The sequence below is a fragment of the Diadema antillarum genome, unplaced genomic scaffold (assembly GCF_040938485.1).
Source record: "Diadema antillarum isolate AM-2024a unplaced genomic scaffold, OU_Dant_1.0 seq00000633_RagTag, whole genome shotgun sequence".
Lineage (NCBI taxonomy): Eukaryota > Metazoa > Echinodermata > Echinoidea > Diadematoida > Diadematidae > Diadema > Diadema antillarum.
Genome location: NW_027271550.1, coordinates 1127450 through 1145512, shown reverse-complemented (window position 1 = coordinate 1145512; position 18063 = coordinate 1127450). Strand labels below are relative to the sequence as shown.

Here is an 18063-nt window from a genome sequence, read left to right as displayed (position 1 = left end):
TTAAAAGGAGGTTTCACCTTTCTGTGCCAGAACTGTCACTGTGTGACAGACATGACGCATTAAAAGACTCCATTATTATTATTATTATTATTATTATTATTATTATTATTATTATCATTATTATTATTACTATTATTATTATTATTGTTATTAATATTGTTATTATTATTGTTACATTATTATAAATATTTTTTTCATTATTACTATCATTATTATTATCATCATTACCATTATTATTGTTATTGCTATTATTATCATTATAATCATTATTATCATTATCATCATCTTTATCATTACTATTACCATTATTACAAAGGCACTTCAGCTGAGTTAATTATGATATATCACTGACGATACATATAAAAGGAGCTACACATTATTTGCAATTTTTATGGGCCATGTCTGTAAAAACAATATTTGCCAGTGCATGGAGATATGTAGGCCTACAGTGTACCTGTACTGCTTGGTAAAAAGTACATCTACACAGTCCATAGATTACTTAATGAGGTGTAGCATGTTGTTCAGGAGAGGCCAATACGCATGCATGTACCCAAAGGGGTGATCATGAGTACTCTGGTAGACTTTTCATGATGACACATGATATGAATGATGGCAGGCTAGCATGAATCTATGACCATGAGTAAAGGCGCATTTAAGCAATCTCCTTAAGCATACTATATCATACTGCACCTGTGCCAGAGGAGCCCTCAAACACTCATAAAGTGTACTGTACCAAGCCATTATTATACCAAGCCAAAAGTAGACGTACCACTTCCTGATGTGCCCCAAAAGCGTACTATAACCCTACCAGAAGTTGGCATGAGAAAAATGTGCATAACAAGCACCTACGTCATACTAGGGGTTTTCACATCAGCCTGATAAAAATCCGAGCTCGAGATATTTTTCGCGATCGCAAATTAGCGCGATATTTCATTTCCTACTCACATCAGCCCGAAGAGAATTAGCCCAAAATTTTTTCGAGCTAATTCGACAGGTGAGCATGCGCAAACAGTGTCGGGTATACCAGTAGAGCGTGCGCTTTCGGGTCACACACGCTAGGCATGATGGGATGCATCGCGCTAATTTCTTGAGGCATTTTAACATTATCAAATAGCGCACTAGTTCGCAAATTATCCTGCTTTTTCAGAAATTTCCCGAGTTGGATTCAAGAAATTTTCTCGATCAGAGCGATACATTTAGCGCGCTAATATGTGTTCACATTATCAAATAGCAGGCTATTTCGTGATCGGGTTAATTTCAAAAGTCAGAAAATAGCGCGCTATTTCGAAACATCAGGCTGATGTGAAAATGCCTAATGCAAAGAGTTGATTCTCTTTGTTTAGAACACCTGTATTGAATAGGGTAAGTGTGTCATGTGCATGACCCTGTTGCTACAAAATGTGCGACCCCCTCTAAAAATAACTCGAGGTACCAGTATCCTTTCTCCACTTATATGGAATGCTCAAATGCTCCAAATCTGGCATGGTTCGCCCTGGTTTGCTTTTAAGTGCTCGCGTACGTGGCCATAGTCAGTCTCGCTCACCTCTACGATGTCCTCCTCATCATCAACGAGGGGCATGTCGTCCAACATCTCTGATTGCACTGGGCCCTCATCATCGAGGTCGTAGGAGCCCTGATCGTCTCCATCCTCTGCCCTGATACCTGGAGGGAAGACATACAGAAAAAAATTGTACATGGCTGCAAGAAACCTATCACGCATTCACTGCATAGAGATTGAATAACCAGGTGAAAGGTGGATATTCCATGAATAAGTTTGATATACCTTCCTCATACATATAACTTTTGAAGAAATACAGGTCAAAAACCATCTCTTTTTTTTTGCAGGCTCTCCAAGTTTTAGTAGATTTTCAGTTAAATTCGATTTGATGTTGGCTATTGGTTCTCGTGAATGTGAAATTCAAATCTTGGCTCATTGCTTTATCGTGAATTTCCTTCAACACTCCGGGCACCCTCCACCATAGGACAAAAAGATTAATCTCAATTTTGCTGTTGCACATAATTATGGCAAGCAGTCAGACTTTTGCAGCCTCTCTGGATTAATTGATATGTGTGGATTTCTATACGAGATCTTCATCTCCAAAAAAGTGAAAAGAATACAAGATCAAAACAAAAATTCCTGCAAAAGTAACTTATTAGTACTACATCTGTGACAAAGTTAATCACCATTTTTTTTTTTTGGTGGTGGTGGTGGTGTGTGTGTGTGTTTGTTCTCGACACGGATATTTGCAAGAATTCCACAATATTATGCACAATTGACTAGCCCTACAGAGTAGATACTGTAACAGTCCAATGCTCAATGGTGAACACTGTGATGTGACAAATGTTTTACATAAACTTCCAATGACTCCTTTTTTCCTCTAACTCTTGTATATCAAAGCATGAAACCAAGTGTAGACGCAAATCAATGTCTGTTGTCACTGAGCAAAGCATACAAGTACATTCCGCAGGGTTTCGACGCATGGCCAACATGATAACTGAACGGAAGCACACTGTCTTTGTTAAAAAAGAGTTTGGTTCAACGCTCACCTTTACTTGCACACTCCATAAAATACAAGAGTAACCAGCATTGCAATTAGGCACCCATTATCACAATTCACATGACCGCTGTGTGTGTGCAATGCTATGAAGTGCAGACTTACCATGTGCAATTCTAATGAAACAATGCATACCGGTACATGTACATCCAATAGTAAAACTTTCACGTTTGAAACACAACCTACGCAACCTACACCAGATTATTTAACATTACAAAAACCTCCTACGGCATGCCAATGAAGTTAAAAAAAAATCTGGTAGAAGAGAAGATTGTCATGAGATGTGGTTAATTGATTTACAATTAATAAAAAGTTGGTTAGTAACATTCACATCTACCAGTATACACTTTGATGCAATTTCTACACACATAATGCATGTCACATGAAATGATCTATATTTGAATCTAAGGTCAAAATGACACCCCACTCAAGGTAAAAATGTATTCATATAAATATCCACTAAATGCCTCAGCCCGTTGAGGACGAGTCCCGAGTATACTCGGGCAGGTGCCTATGGGAAATGTGTGTTGTAGCAAAATCATCAATGGGTTGAATAAATGAGGCAACAATATTGATGCTTTATTGTCTTGCCTCGAGGAAAAGGATGCGTCTTCCCAAGATGTGAAACTATTACTTTGTGAATGTGCATAGATATTGTACGCTGTACATGTTTCAGTGGCGCACCGGGCGCAGGCCCCCTCTTTATTTTTGTTTAGACAAGGGAAATAAAAAGAAATGGGGGGCACATGCACCCCCTTTAATTTTGTAAAGGCGCCTCCCCTTTATGGAATTCCTGGATCTGCCCTTGTGTTATGTCATTTCTGGCTTTGAAACTATTGAGCAAAATGATGCTCTAGACTACCAGCCTTCCAGTGTGGCAATAAAAGGTGTTATCTCTTTCTCTCCATGTATCTCTCCATGTAGCATCAGTCCAGCATTCAGCACTATGACAATATCATACCTGTTAAAAGATCCACATAGATGGAGGAAAGCCTACAATGTACTTAAAAGCATGGTATGGTACACATCCCCTACAAGGGAGTAGGCTATACTACAGTTTTGAATGACAATCATACTCCTAAACTAACATAACCTCATTGGTCAATTGATGTAATTAACTTTTGATTCTGGTTAGCAAGGAATAATGCTGAACCCACATCTAAAAGTATATATTTCTGTGCCCAAAAATCAACCACGGGACCACACTCCTATCATCCTCAAATAATCACAAGAGTATGTTCAAATGAAAACTCTAGAAACAGACACAAATGTGGTGTAACTGAACTGTACAAGCTTTGAGTGCACCTGCATAGCTCAGCATACATGTAGATTAGTTGAGATCTGCATGTTAAATGCATTATGCGTGATCACTCAGTCTTATGAAATGCATGCCGCGGAACTTGACGAAACATGTAACCTATTGCACGTATTGTAACTGTCGAGGTGCATGTAATGTCTGAATATGATAGACAACAATCTTTATCAGGTTCATTCATCAAAGGAATGTGCTGTCATGTGAGGCATACTTTTAGTTTTTTTTTTCATAATAAGTGCTTGTGTGTATACATCTACTCAGGTAATCAGTCAAAATAGGATTTGCACAACACATAAACAACACAATGGATACTGCTGCACAGCAGGACTATACAGACCTACTTTTACATGTGGGTGGATTTCTTTTTTTTTCTTTTTCTTCTTCTTTGATACAAGCAATGGAAACATGGCATTTTGATATTTGGCCTACAGTCATATTCAATGGGCAAATTGTCCCATCAGTTCTGAAAAGAAAGAGCATCAACTTAAGGTCACGACATCAGATACATACAATGAACAGTTTTGCTCCTCTGTACAGTTATATATCCATATACATATATGTACTTATCTTGTATGTACATACTGCTGACAATTCATTGGCACTTTATGAATAATTCTGATGCATTAATAGTGTATGACACCAAACATTCACTAACTTTTGAATACGAAATAGAAAGGAAGATTTTTATAGGTTCTCAGAACAAACATAATGTGCACGACAGATGCAATGAAGATATACAGTATGTAGAGGCATATGAGGTTGCAATGAATTTGCAATAAATGTGTCATCAATTACATTTGTATGCAGTGACTGAAATATCTTCATTCATTTCATGTTCGGGGGAACAGCTCATATTTCAAAATTGTATTTCTTCTGTGATTACATGTCTGTGAGCTAAAAAATCTCTTTTGAGTCCTTTTTGTTTTCTAACTTTGTAGCTCTCTTTCTCAAAATTTTGAATTCTGAGTGGTACTCGAAGTAAAGGCTAAAGGCTGAATGGAGCATAAAATGACAGTGGTCCTGTGTTATCGGTATGTCATTATAAACATCTAAATCCCAGTGCCATAGCTGAATTAGCTGACAATTTTAACTCTTCCATGTACCAAAACAACAGCCTTATTTTACATATTTGTTTGTTGTGATCACCACTACCCAGTATGCAGAACTTGTCATGCCTGAACACCAACCACAAGTGTGTGAACCAGCAGATATGCAACTCTGGTATGATTGTTTGGAATAGGCCTACTACCACTGCTTTTAGTTTTCCAAACTGCAAAGGCTAGGCCCCTAAAAACAGAAAACCTTGACATCTACCTTGACTGCTGTACCACTAATGCCCACACATCTTTCAAAATTATGTCGCTTACCACCCCCACCCCCCCCCCCACCCCAATCACCACTGAACAAGCAAAAGAGCTAGACAGATCAAAACAAACAAGAATACTAGAATACAAATGCCCTACTCACCAGACAATTCAATTCAACAGCTAGCTCACACAGCAGGGAGAGAGAACAAGCCTATGACTATTTGACTGTACTACACTGGCCCTCTTCTTTGTGTATGGGTATCCAAAAACTTTTTCATTAGCATGTTCGACAATATGTACCATTAACCTGCAATATGCATCTAGGTGCACAGACAGTTAAAGCATTATGAAGCTTTAATTTGCTTAAATTCAATGCCAACTCTAATTATTTTACATGAAACAACCTGCCACAGTTTCTTTTTTTCTTTCTATAATTTAATGGTTTATACAGTACATGTACCTCTCAAAAGTGCAAATCTGTCTCTTTCCTACAAATGCTTCTATCAAGCATTCTATTCTGTTTATCTATTTGATCTTCTTTCTGATTTCAATCTCTTTAACATCTCACTACCTTGTTTCATATCCCATACCCCTTTCCTCCCTCTTAAAAAGAAAATTGAACACAATGAAGAACAGCAAAGGGAAAACGATCTAGGTGAGTACCTCCTGTGAAAGGAAAAGTTCCTTAAGTTTATGAACCATGGACTCAAACTGTCCTGTCACCAAACATAATCGTACTACACTCCTTCAGATTCTCAAAAGTGAACAATACAGACAGGAAGAGATCGATATAAAAGACGAAGGAGAGACAGCCAAAACATGCTTAGCAGTCCATTCTCTGGTCCCCTTGGCATGAAAGCATTTCCTTTGTACCCCCAGAAAAGTGTGTGTACATGTATATTATGTATGTGGGGTTTTTGTGCTCTATTCCAACATTCTGGAAGATGGCTTTTGTACAGTTTCAAGGAGGGGGGAGTGGGTTAAAATCTGGAATGATATTTTAGAGAGGAACATTATGATAACAGAAATATTATCTCACATAATAACCCAAAGCCTCATCCTAGTCATAGGATTCTGGAATCCCAAGTACATGTAGATCCCATTTTTTTTTATAGTTTTTCATCATGGTAAGCAATAAATATCCATGGCTGGAAAAATAATTTCCTGCAATGTATGTTATCTTCTCTCTTTTTTAAAAGTCATTTGCTGATAGGGGTACAAAAGGAACTCTTACCACAGTTGCCACATACATGTACAGGGTGGTTTTAAGGTATCACCAAAGGGTTTGGACTGGGACATACTAGACACCTTTCCATCTTCACTCACACAGTTCTATTTTATTTTATTGTAAATAGTGAAAGCACTTAAAAGCACCATCAGCCAGTGTCACCATTGCTCAGTCCATCCCAGTTTAGCTTTCTAGTCCTGAGCTGCTGCAGGGATTACTCATTCAAGGTTCAAGGCTGTAATGTGTAGCTAATCACAACAGAAGGGACACTGTCTACAGCGCATCTTTAAATGTGTAAAAATTTCGGATCTGTTTGATATTGCTTGGCAGTATGTTCCAATCTTTTGCTGTTTATGAGAGAAGAGTTAGTAAGTGCATTTTGAAGTGCCATGCAAAAGAGAGAGTGGTTATCGAGATGGTAGCACTGGGCCACATACCGCTCACGTCCATTAATTCGTATCTCATTCATCAATCCCTCATATTTTCATTCATCATCTTTGTGAAATGTGCAGTGAGGCAAAAACAACAACAACAACAACAATAAAAAACCACACCATAAAACATGATACACATGTATTGTTCTTTGAAGGGAAGCCTTCATACACTGATGTAATAAATTAGAGTCACAGGTATCTGTAAAACTTGATACCGGTACTGAACCTTCAACTGGAAAGGGGTCAAATGCTATCACCTTGCATTTTAGTGTTAATTTTAATCTTGTCAAAGAGGACACTTTCATGCTACAACCTTGGTGAAATGTGCAGTGAGGCATATCACACCATAAAACTTGAGACACATATGTATGGTTCTTTGAAGGGAAGGCTTCATATACTGATGTAACAAATTGGAATCTCAGGTTTCTTTTTTAAAAACTGGTTACTTGTATGGATTAGCTGGAAATGGGCCAAATGCAACCATCTTGTATTTGCTGTTACTATAATTCTATCAAAGATGACATGATCACTCTATTAATATCACCAATTGTAGAACACCATTGAAGGATCTCACTGAATAAACATGTATCCCAGTCTTGTAAAACCTACATTTGAAATACATGCTTTATACTTGCTATAGTAATTATGAATAAATTGATATAAATGCATTTTCCTTGATGGTATAGACTATTAGGTTTTTTTCCTTAAGTCATTAGACATTCAGACCTGAATGGCACACACCCTAAAAATCAAAACAACTACTTTGGGTGCAAAGAGAACACTGAATGTCCTTTTCAAGACTGCAGTCATCTGAATTAAAAACAAATAACCAACAAATCAAATGTAAAAAAAAGCCCAAAAACAAAAATAAAAACAAAACATGACATCATCCTAACATGGGTACAATTGACACAAACACAATTGTCATCTACGGGAAGACATCTTTCCTTCAAATTAAATCTTTTAATGATCAGCATGGTAGCAAAGTTGGAATAGAGCCTGAGAACAAATTAACCCCTTCTTTTCTCATCTCTTATTCTCTCTCTCTCTCTCTTTCTTTTTTTTGGGGGGGGGGTGGAGGGGGGGGGGAGGGTGGGTGGGGAAGTAATGGTGGCAAGCATGACCTGGAGAGTTTCAGTGCATGTATGGCAGCAGGTGTAGCATTCCTTTAAGACTATTCATCAAGGTAAAATATAATTGCCTTTGGATGCTCCGGAAATTACTTGCCATTTTCCAAAGGTGCTGACTCCATGGACTCTTCCAATACAGGCTGCACTGCTACTGATCCATTCACCAAGGAGCCACCCCCACTCCGTGCCTCCGAAACAACCGATCTCACATCACTTTTGCTCCCCTGCAAGCTGTCTGCCTTTTGGATGCTGTCAGACACGCCGGAGTCACACATCTCCACGGCATCATCCTTGATGACGTTGCCGTTGCTCTCTTTGCCATCCTCAGAGGTGGTGGCGTCCGCGTCGGTTGTCCGGGGCATTGACCCAAAGAAAGGGAGAAACCCCGGGCAAAGTTTGAGGCACAGTAGAGAGCCCATCGCGACCGCCTGTACAGCCTCGGCGATGGCCAAAGACACAAGGTGACCACTTGTCAGATATGTACAGTGCAGCGATTGATGAAGGGGGTCTATCACACACACTCCAATTCACATATGACATGCACTTCCAATGCAGAGAAATAAATTTCCAAAGAATATGCCGGTCCTAATAGTGCTGTCAGTCCATGCTAAACACCAGACGGAAAGTCAAATAGTGGGGGCATAGTCCAAGTACCAGGTATGCCATCCTTTATTCACAGTGGCTGAAAAGGCTGGGTATGAGGTGATCACTTCAGAATGTTTCTATGGAAGACAACACAGGCACACCTGTTAACTCAAGTAAGTGGTGCATGTTTCACCTACGACCACTTGCTGCAAAACCTCTGACCCAAATGAAGCCACTCTCCGCTGTAGAGAGAAAACATGAGAACTGCTCTTGTCGAACATTTGCTGGTAGACAGGACTCCATCAAGAACAACAACAAGCAATAACAAAATCACACGGCTCCAACTCCTTACTGTAGAGTACTGTTGCTAAACGTAGAAAGGCACAAGTGGTTCATACAGGCCTATCCGTAGGCAATACATGTAGTCTCTCTTACCAACAGTTCCATTGCAGTGGGTTCTCCTTTTTTTGCCTTTGTACGAACACATTCATTGGGCAGGAAAGAAAGAATCACATGCCATTCTTTTGCAAACTTCAACACTCGCTTCGGCCAGGGACGCGCGAGCGACACTGTTGAGCGAGCGCAATCTGGCGAGAATAATGACTGCAGTCTTGCCAGAGTTGCACACTTCAGTGACCCTGCTGTGGATTTAAGCAATCTCCAAAGGCACTGTGAAAGGGGCGAAGAGTGTGGAGAGAAGTTTTGTATGGGTGGATGGATAGTTGAGGTGGACTGAACGCTTCACTTCAATCCCATACAAAAGGAGCTATTTCACATCAGATTCTGGCATCTTGCTCTTTCAAATTCATAAGAATTGCAACACAAAGACTTGCCTGGACAGAGCTGCTCTCATTCCCCCCCCCCCCCTCCCGTTCCCTTTAAAGCACCCGAAGGACAGACACAGTGAATCTCAGTGGTGAATGTTGCTAGCCTTGCTTCCAAGCCACTCCCTGGTCTCTCACATCTTGGTAGTAAAAAGTCTTGGAGAAAGGTCAGGTCCAAGTTTATTCAATGAAGATATGGATGAAAGTTATCTCATCTTTTTCATCACTTCCTTTTCATAGTGTTGCAAAGTTACAGTTTTCTCTCTCTCTACTTTCTTTAAAACACAACAACAACAACAGAGTTGCATTGTCAGAAAAAATGAGCATTTCTTGCGAGAGATTATGTGAACATGGTCCCAGTGTGTGGCCATGTCATTTACCAAAGGGTATTACTATAAGGATATAATAGATTAATGTCTACTGATGTGATTCATCGACATTAAAGCAACCTATAATTTGTCTTCTAGCTTGATTCAATTTTTATATCCTTATAAAGCACTCTGTCTCTGCCTCAATAGTAGTTTGCAAGCAGAACGCCCACACTGTTCAGATCAACACTACTATGGAGCTAATTCAGTACAATGCACTTGTAGCAACTTAAAAAAACCCAAGTTGATATTCTATGACATTCTTTGAATCAAAAAGATAGTGGACAAAGTGTACAAATGTATCATGAGACTTAGGGAGGCCCTACAAATTACCTCAGAGAGATTGATTTATTTCTGTACTTCTATAATCATTCTCCACAAACTTTATGTCACGTTTCGAATACAGTCAAACCTCCCCTAGCACCTACCTGCCATATATGGCCACAAAAAAAAAAAATCCTTCCTCCCCCGAAGAAAAGTCATGTCAAAGACCCTGTGTAGAGCAGTCACCTGTTTTATGTGGCCAACAGCCACCAATATTGTATCCCATATAGATTTTAACCTGTGACAATGATTATCACTGCTGCATTTACCTGCCATTCAGGCATTGCGATGAATAGATTAATGAAAAGTTTGCTGCCTGCATGCTTGCTTGTGTGTGATAATGCGATCGATAATGGCATTAAACACACATACATAAGTAAAATATGTTACAGTTAGAGTTTAAATTTCATAATGGGCCACAAATTTTGACTCTTCTTGATGTATTGATAAATTGATAAATAAATGAATACATACAATCAAGTAGAAAAATAACAAATACCTAGATTCATACATGAGTAAAAAAAGAGTAAAGGGAACATGCATTGTTGAGTCAAACTACTTAGTGCCCTACAGAAGCATATCGGATCTACATCAGAAAATCACTGGGCACATATGCTCCTGAATAGAGGACTTCCGCAACACTGTGCAGAGAGCATGTAATCTGGTATGAGGAGTTGTGGTACCAACACAAATATGATAAACATGAAGGGTCATAGATTATGGTCGCATGGTACTTTCCATATTGAGGTGATGAATCAAGACTCTCAGAGCATTTACGTGGAAAAGTTTATGCCTCTTGAATACTCCTGTAGCTTTTACAAGGCGAAGCACCCCCTTTTTATTTTGGTATTCATCTTCATCACTCCTAGACATATGTCTGAAGTGCTGAAACATGATACTTTATAAACTTTCAAAACTGATATTGATCAAAGCAGTGAAGTTTTGTCCTTGGTTTTTTTTTTTTTTTGCAGTTTCTAACATTAAAGGACAAGTTCACCTTCATAAACATAAGGATTGAGAGAATGTAGCAATATTAGTAGAACACATCATTGAAAATTTGAGGAAAATCAGACAATCCGTTCAAAAGTTATGAATTTTTGAAGTTTTTGTGCAGTACCCGCTGGATGAGAAGACTACTGCAGTGTATGAATAACTTAGATGTCACATGCGTACAACAATATAAGGAAAATATAAAGAGAATTTCACAAAATTCCATCTTTTGAAAAAAGTACACATTCCCCTGACTCGTTACCGATAAATGTTATGGGCAATATTATTCCCCCTGCCTTTAGAAAGAGGCAAGTCAATTGCTCTTTTATTATGCGAAAAAAGTGAAAATATGTTGAATTTTCTTTTATATTTTCTTTATACTGTTGTACGCATATGACTCACAAGCTGTAGTAGTCTCCTCATCCAGCGGTTCCAACACAAAAATTTAAAAAATGCATAACTTTTGCATCGATTGTCCAATTTTCCTCAAACTTTCACTGATGTGTTCTACTAATATTGTTGCATTTTCTCAATCCTTGTGTTTATGAAGGTGAACTTGTCCTTTAACAAGTGTGGATCAGGTTATTTATCAAAGTGTGTGGGGAAAAGAAAGGTGAGATCTAAAGTGCTTGCACACTCTTAGAGACCAAAGATGGCAACTTACAGTGTACATGTATTAGATATATCATCAGTACACTGGAAAATAATACAAGCATGGATAATATTGATAATAAACTGAGATAGGACATGCTAGGTAGGTATACCAATATGGAGCAATAAGATTATCATTAATCGTTGGCATCAATAGTATTAGGGAGCTTTAGATTTTGACGCGCGGACGTTTGAGACGACGGGTGCGCTGGACGTTTGAGACGACGAGTGCGCTGTACGTTTGAGACGACGAGTGCGCTGGACGTTCTCCTCTCCCCCGCGTTGCGTTGAAAAGTAGCTTTAGATTACGCTGGGACGAAACGTACAGGTGTATAAAAAATAAAATGGCGCCCCCATATGATCGGCATATGAAGTAGTTCTCTACTTTGCAAACTGTGCCGACGTAAAAAAAGCCCAGTACGCGAAGCGAAAAACTCACGCGATGCAAGCTAAAAATAAATCGACTTGACGCACGCTTCTGCGCACGCTCAGAGCATGTTTTTTTCCTTTGAACGTCCGCGCGTCTAAAATCCAAAGCTCCCTATTATCTCTGTGTTCTCCTTTCCCTATTTACTTGCTTCGATTACATCATGGGGGGGGTTGATATGAAAGGTATCTTAACCCATTGAGGACGAGTTCCGAGAATACTCGGGCAGGTGTCTATGGGAAATGCATGCTATATAGCAAAATCAGTCCATCCTCCAACGGGTTAAGACTGAATTTTGTTACTCTGGCACTGGAATGATATGGAGGTGATTTCATACTGAAATATTGTAGCACTAATTAGTTAGGGGGTTCTCAACAAAAAGAGAGTGAAATAAAGGTGACAAGTAAAAACTTAGCAGCACAGACATTTGCATGTTATGTCAATGATCACAAAATGATAACTTTTCCCCAAAATGATGCATTAGACTGATTGTACATTTCTTAACCTTGAAGTATATCAATTCTATGAAAAGTGCAATGCAGACACAGTTTCTTGAAAATATTATGTAAGAAAAGCATGCATGATACGACCATTATGTCACAATGCTGCTTCCGATGTCACAAGACTAAACCAGCAATCAAAACAGTCATTCATAGCTTGCACGTCATTTGTTCTTCTGACATGAAGTGATATCATATCATTTCAATCTTACTCTTTTCATTTAAGACTCTCAATTGTATTCTTAGGGGGCAGTACCTGACAATCTTTAGACTCTTAATCATAGGGCATATCCTCAAAGACAGTACCGGAAAAGCTTTCAATTCTTAATCATAAGACATAATCTCAAGGACAGCAGCTGGGCATCTTTTGTCACAGAGACAACAGAAATGGTGAATACGGTGAAAAAACAGGAAAAGAAAAAGCAAAAGAAGATACAGATAATAGAGAATAAAGTGGTGGTGGTATATTAGTACAATGATGATGAGGAAAGGAAAAAAAAAATCAAAAATGATGGATAAAAAGGACAACAAGGATTTCCTGTTTATCCACGCTATGTGAAGTGGTAAATTAATTGCATGGGTCATCAGATAAAGGCGTATTGTCATTTTGGATTATTGGGTAATGTGCTATCCTACCATCAGAAAGTTGCAGTATTTTACAAAGAAAAAAAAAACTAAAACAGCCCCAGGGACAGCTAGAAATGGATGCTGCAGGGATGGGTGTCAAACTAAATTGTCAGGTAGTGCAATTCCCATACAGTCACATGTCACAAAGCGTGCAGATGGGTGTCAAACTAAATCGTTTGGCAGTACAATTGTCATAAAGTCACATGTCACAAAGCGTGGTATCAGATGGATGTCAAACTAAATCGTTAAGCAGTACAATTGTCATACAGTCACATGTCAAAAAGCGTGGTATCAGATGGGTGTCAAACTAAATTGTCAGGCAGTACAATTGTCATAAAGTCACATGTCACAAAGCGTGGTATCAGATGGGTGTCAAACTAAATCCTTAGGCAGTACAACTGTCATAAAGTTACATGTCACAAAGTTTGTATGATAAAATACAGTAGTTTGATATCTACTGATGAGAAGATGACAGTAAAAATGACACAATTTCTTCTCTCTCTCTCTCTCTCTCTCTCTCACTCTCTTTCTTTTAAATATGGGACAGAGGGTAAGATTGTCACACGCTGAGTCTCTTTTTGGTCTCAGTATCTATTACAAGTTCTTCATAGCCTCCCACAAGGAATACTGAGCTGGAAGTCTAGATGGTACATATATCTATACAATGATGAGAATCATACTTCTTTATTCACAAGGGTGCATAGCTCTCAAACATTTGACAAAATTCAGGCTAAATTGGGCCATCCTGGCAAAGTACACTATGCACACGAGTATTATCCAGTCTCTGTCCTTCTCTCGGCATTACCACTCTTGATGTAGGGAAGACAAATTTTGAATACACATGTACTTTTTTTTTCTTTTTCAGCCTTACATAGATCAAGTAAAGGGCCATCATGGAACCATCCCTGGCTATGTAGCTATCACTCTTAATCTATGAGTAGGGCTACCAGCATTCATACATCACACAGCAATATCACACAGTAATCAAGGAGATTCAAAGTTATATGAACCCCAATTGGTAATAACGATACCCAAGTCAAGAGGGCTTTGACTCTTTGTTCTTTTGCCAGTTTGTTTTGACAGTTAACGTTTGCAGTGCGCCTCCAGCAGAATACTGGAGACCTGGACCCCGTTTACAGTGCGAGGCTCGGCCGCGGCTTGGCCCAGCCCCGCTTCAGTGTAAACATGCAAAAGGCCAAATGCAGGGCCAAAATTGGCCCCGCAATAGGCCTCGTTCTGGAGGTGGTCTCGGCCGTGGCCCGAGCCCGACCTTTTCTCGGTGCAAACCCAAACTGGGCCAAATGCATGGCCAATTTTAGTCTGGCTTCCAAACCCTCTGCCCATACTATTTCGTTATTCAGGATATTAACCCCCTCAACGTCGAAAACTAGTATAGTTTAAGGTGGTTTCGTCCTGCAAAGTATTTTTCCTTTAGCAAAGGCCTTTGCCCGAACGGCGACTTTGTCGCCACGGAATCCAGTTGGCAAAGGGTCTGAAAACCAGACTATACCAAATTGCGTTTGTTTAGCAAGCAGAGCGCCACTACAACAAAATATTGGAAGGTTTGAATTAAAAGTGCGGCCGAGCCCGGCAGTGTAAACAGACAAAATTGCGGGGCTTGGCCCCGCAATTGAGGCTGGGCTCGGCCATGGCTCAGCCCAGCCCCGCACTGTAAACGGGGTCTTACAACATGTAGATTCAGACTTATGGTACCATGGTTCCACACCATCTCACCAAGATTTGGCTTTCTTGATTTTGTACATGGGCCCAGCACCTTTACATGTTGTATATCCCTTTTACAAACGTCACAAAATTTTGCATGGTTAAAGAATGATGTGCCCCAACATTGCATATGAAATATAATGGTAATATACACTGTACCTCAGTTTTTAGAAATGAAATTAAAAAACTAACCCCATCACCATCTCACTAAGAAGGCATTCCTGTTCTGTACCAAGATTTAGAATGACATTGGAATTTTGTTGGGGTCTGAATAAATTCACTGGAAATGTATAGTACCTATTCCTCCTCCATCATAAAGAAGCCTTCAGTTTATTATGCTGAGGAAAGGTCGGAAGTATGACCTATCTCTACAACATACCAGCTTACTTATGAAAGAAATCTAATTTTCAGAGTTGCAAAGAGACTCAAGAACCTAAATATCTTATTCCCTGTAAAATAATGTCTTTTACTTCAGCAGGCATTGTTTAATTGATGTCTGTCACTGCATTTGCTGAAACAGACAAGACGTAAAAGCGCAGACTGAAATTTAATAAAACCACAAAAAGAAAATGGAGAGTGAATGATTTCAAAGACCTGCCTGAGCCTGAACTGTCATTAAAATACAATCATAAAAACAATTGGGGAAACTTTAATACGATAGAAATAAATGAATATTAGCTTAAGATTTCAGACACTTGCTGGCAATGTGTTGCCTACTGGTAGAGTTCTTTATCAGGCTAATGACAACAGCACACCTTTTCCTCACTTAAGCTGGTCTGAAATTTGATATATCCCACATCCAAAATCCCACGTTGTGTAAACCACCAAATATACCAGCATCTGCAAGGTATAGAGTCCAATCTTGATCGATTGACCCATCCTTACGGCAGGGTTTTAAAAAATGCAGGTCAAACTCAGGGGACATTAATAGATGGCAATTCAACTTAAAAATAATCGGTGGTCATTCTTCACTGTCTTTGGCTCAAATAAGAGAAACTGCAATAACTGGCCGCCAATACCTCTATCAATATACATGGGTGTTGGGCAGCTTTATTTCCATATGTTGCCAAAATATCTGCCGGTGAGAATATACCCATGGAAAATAGGCAACCACTGCAACGGACACTTTTAATTCATTTCAGTGATATACCAACAAGGATGTGTAAATTCAGACAATACTAAGCTGACCTGATTAAGAACATGACCCTGAAAACTAATATTGTCATCTGTAAGCTCATTCTACCCTACAGAGGCTAGGACAATGACTGTGTGAGACACAGTATGACATTGTGCAATATCAAACTGGTATTTCCTTCCAGTATTTTCTTCTTGTGTATTACTACCCCGACAAGCAGACTGTTTTCCAAATAAAAGACAGATTCCCAAATCTGGTCACAGATTGTATAACATAGCCTATTCAGACTGGGCAAATCCGTGCCAAATATGGAAAATGCTTAATAGTGATGCTTTACCAAGAAAAAAAATAATAAAGCCCAACATTTTGAAACAGCATCTAATCAAAGCACAATAAACATGTCATATTGAAGATTACGTTGCTCTGTAATGCCTTTCTTTTTTTGGAAGGGGCAAGGCAGAATGACAGGTGAAAGGTCATGGTTACAGTTCATTATTCAAAAGGTTCTTTATTCCGAATGTTTGTTAATTCGAAAATAAGATAAGGTTTGTTATTCCAAAGGTTCATGAATATAAGAATGAAATACTGCTTGCTACTCCTAATGTCCATTACTGCAAAATGCAAAAAAGGTTTGTTATTCTGAAGGTTTGTTGATTCGAACAAGAAATACTGAGATTGAATTTGTAATTCCAAAAGGTTCCTATGAGAATGGACCTTCTTTTCATTTTTGGATCAATGAACCTTATTTCATTTTCGGAGTAACAAACCTTCAGAATAATAAACATTATTTCATTTTCAACAAACCGTGGGAATAGTGCACCTTATTCTTCATTTTCGGATTAATGGACATTCGGAATAATAAATCTCATTTCATTTTCTGATTACCAAACCTTCAAGATAATGTAAGGCCTACCTTTGGAATAATGCCCCAAGTGTTTGTATTAAAGAATATCTAGGTATAATGATAAATAATGGACCCTCAGAATAACAACATTATTTTATTTTTGGATTAATGAATGTTCAGAAAAAAAAAATCATTTTGTATGTTCAAAATACATGCAGTTCTCAAAGTGATCACTTTGTCATTCCAACACAGATTCTTTCGGTCACAGGTCAACTAATGCTGTTTGTGGTCAGAAAAAATATCCAATCTGTCAACTCTGTCATATGTGGACATGTTCTGCACAACTGCATAGTATATGACTACCATAATTATACTACTACCGCTTCTGTGTATCTAACAGCTAGGCTATGATTGACATTTCAGTATATTCCAAAAGTCACATATTTCTATTTTCATCATGAGCATTGCAAGGAGACCCATAAATCATTGGAGTAGCATCTTATATTTGCTCTGATAAAAAAAAATGCCAAAAAAACCCTAACAGTGTTCAGTTTGAAAGCAAAGCAAATAGTGGTAAAAACTATAAAGCGAAGTAGGCCTATCATCAGAAGTGTTTTGCATTTCACTTTCTTCGTCTCGACTACGGTGTATGAGCATTGTACAAACAAAGCAAATAAGGATCAAGAAATGCAAAGTACCGGTACCCCCAGTGGTAGGGCAAGGTGCAGCAGGGAACCCTCCTGATGATTTCGAAGAGGAAGAAGAAGAAGACAGGTTGCTCTGGAGGTGGGCCTTCCTCTTCTTCCGGATATGTTTCAACTTGGAGGGTTTCAGGAGGGGGGCAACAGCAGACGTAGCAGAGTATGTTTGGTCCTGGATTGTCTCATCATCATCCCGCGCCACATGACAGTTTCCGTTATCAAACGTCGCCGGCTTTTCCCCGTTGTGCAGCAGCAATGCCTCGGTGTCCGACACTCCCCCATCACAGCAGCACACCAGCATCCTCATGGATCCCCTTCCTAGCTGGCTATAGCTCCAACACAATATTGCACAGGGAATGCCTCATAAGAGATCTGTACGGGTCAATTAATGACTGC

General features: G+C 39.1%; 1 protein-coding gene across 2 annotated transcripts in view; it reads right to left on the bottom strand.

Moving 5' to 3' along the window:
• Window positions 1-18063, bottom strand: part of LOC139736166 (synaptotagmin-14-like) — a 70764-nt gene that overhangs the window by 11240 nt on the left and 41461 nt on the right. For both annotated transcript variants that reach the window (XM_071646895.1, XM_071646896.1), the window contains exon 5: window positions 1544-1662. In XM_071646895.1, coding sequence (XP_071502996.1) covers window positions 1544-1662 — 119 coding nt within the window. The remainder of the gene's footprint in view (window positions 1-1543; window positions 1663-18063) is intronic.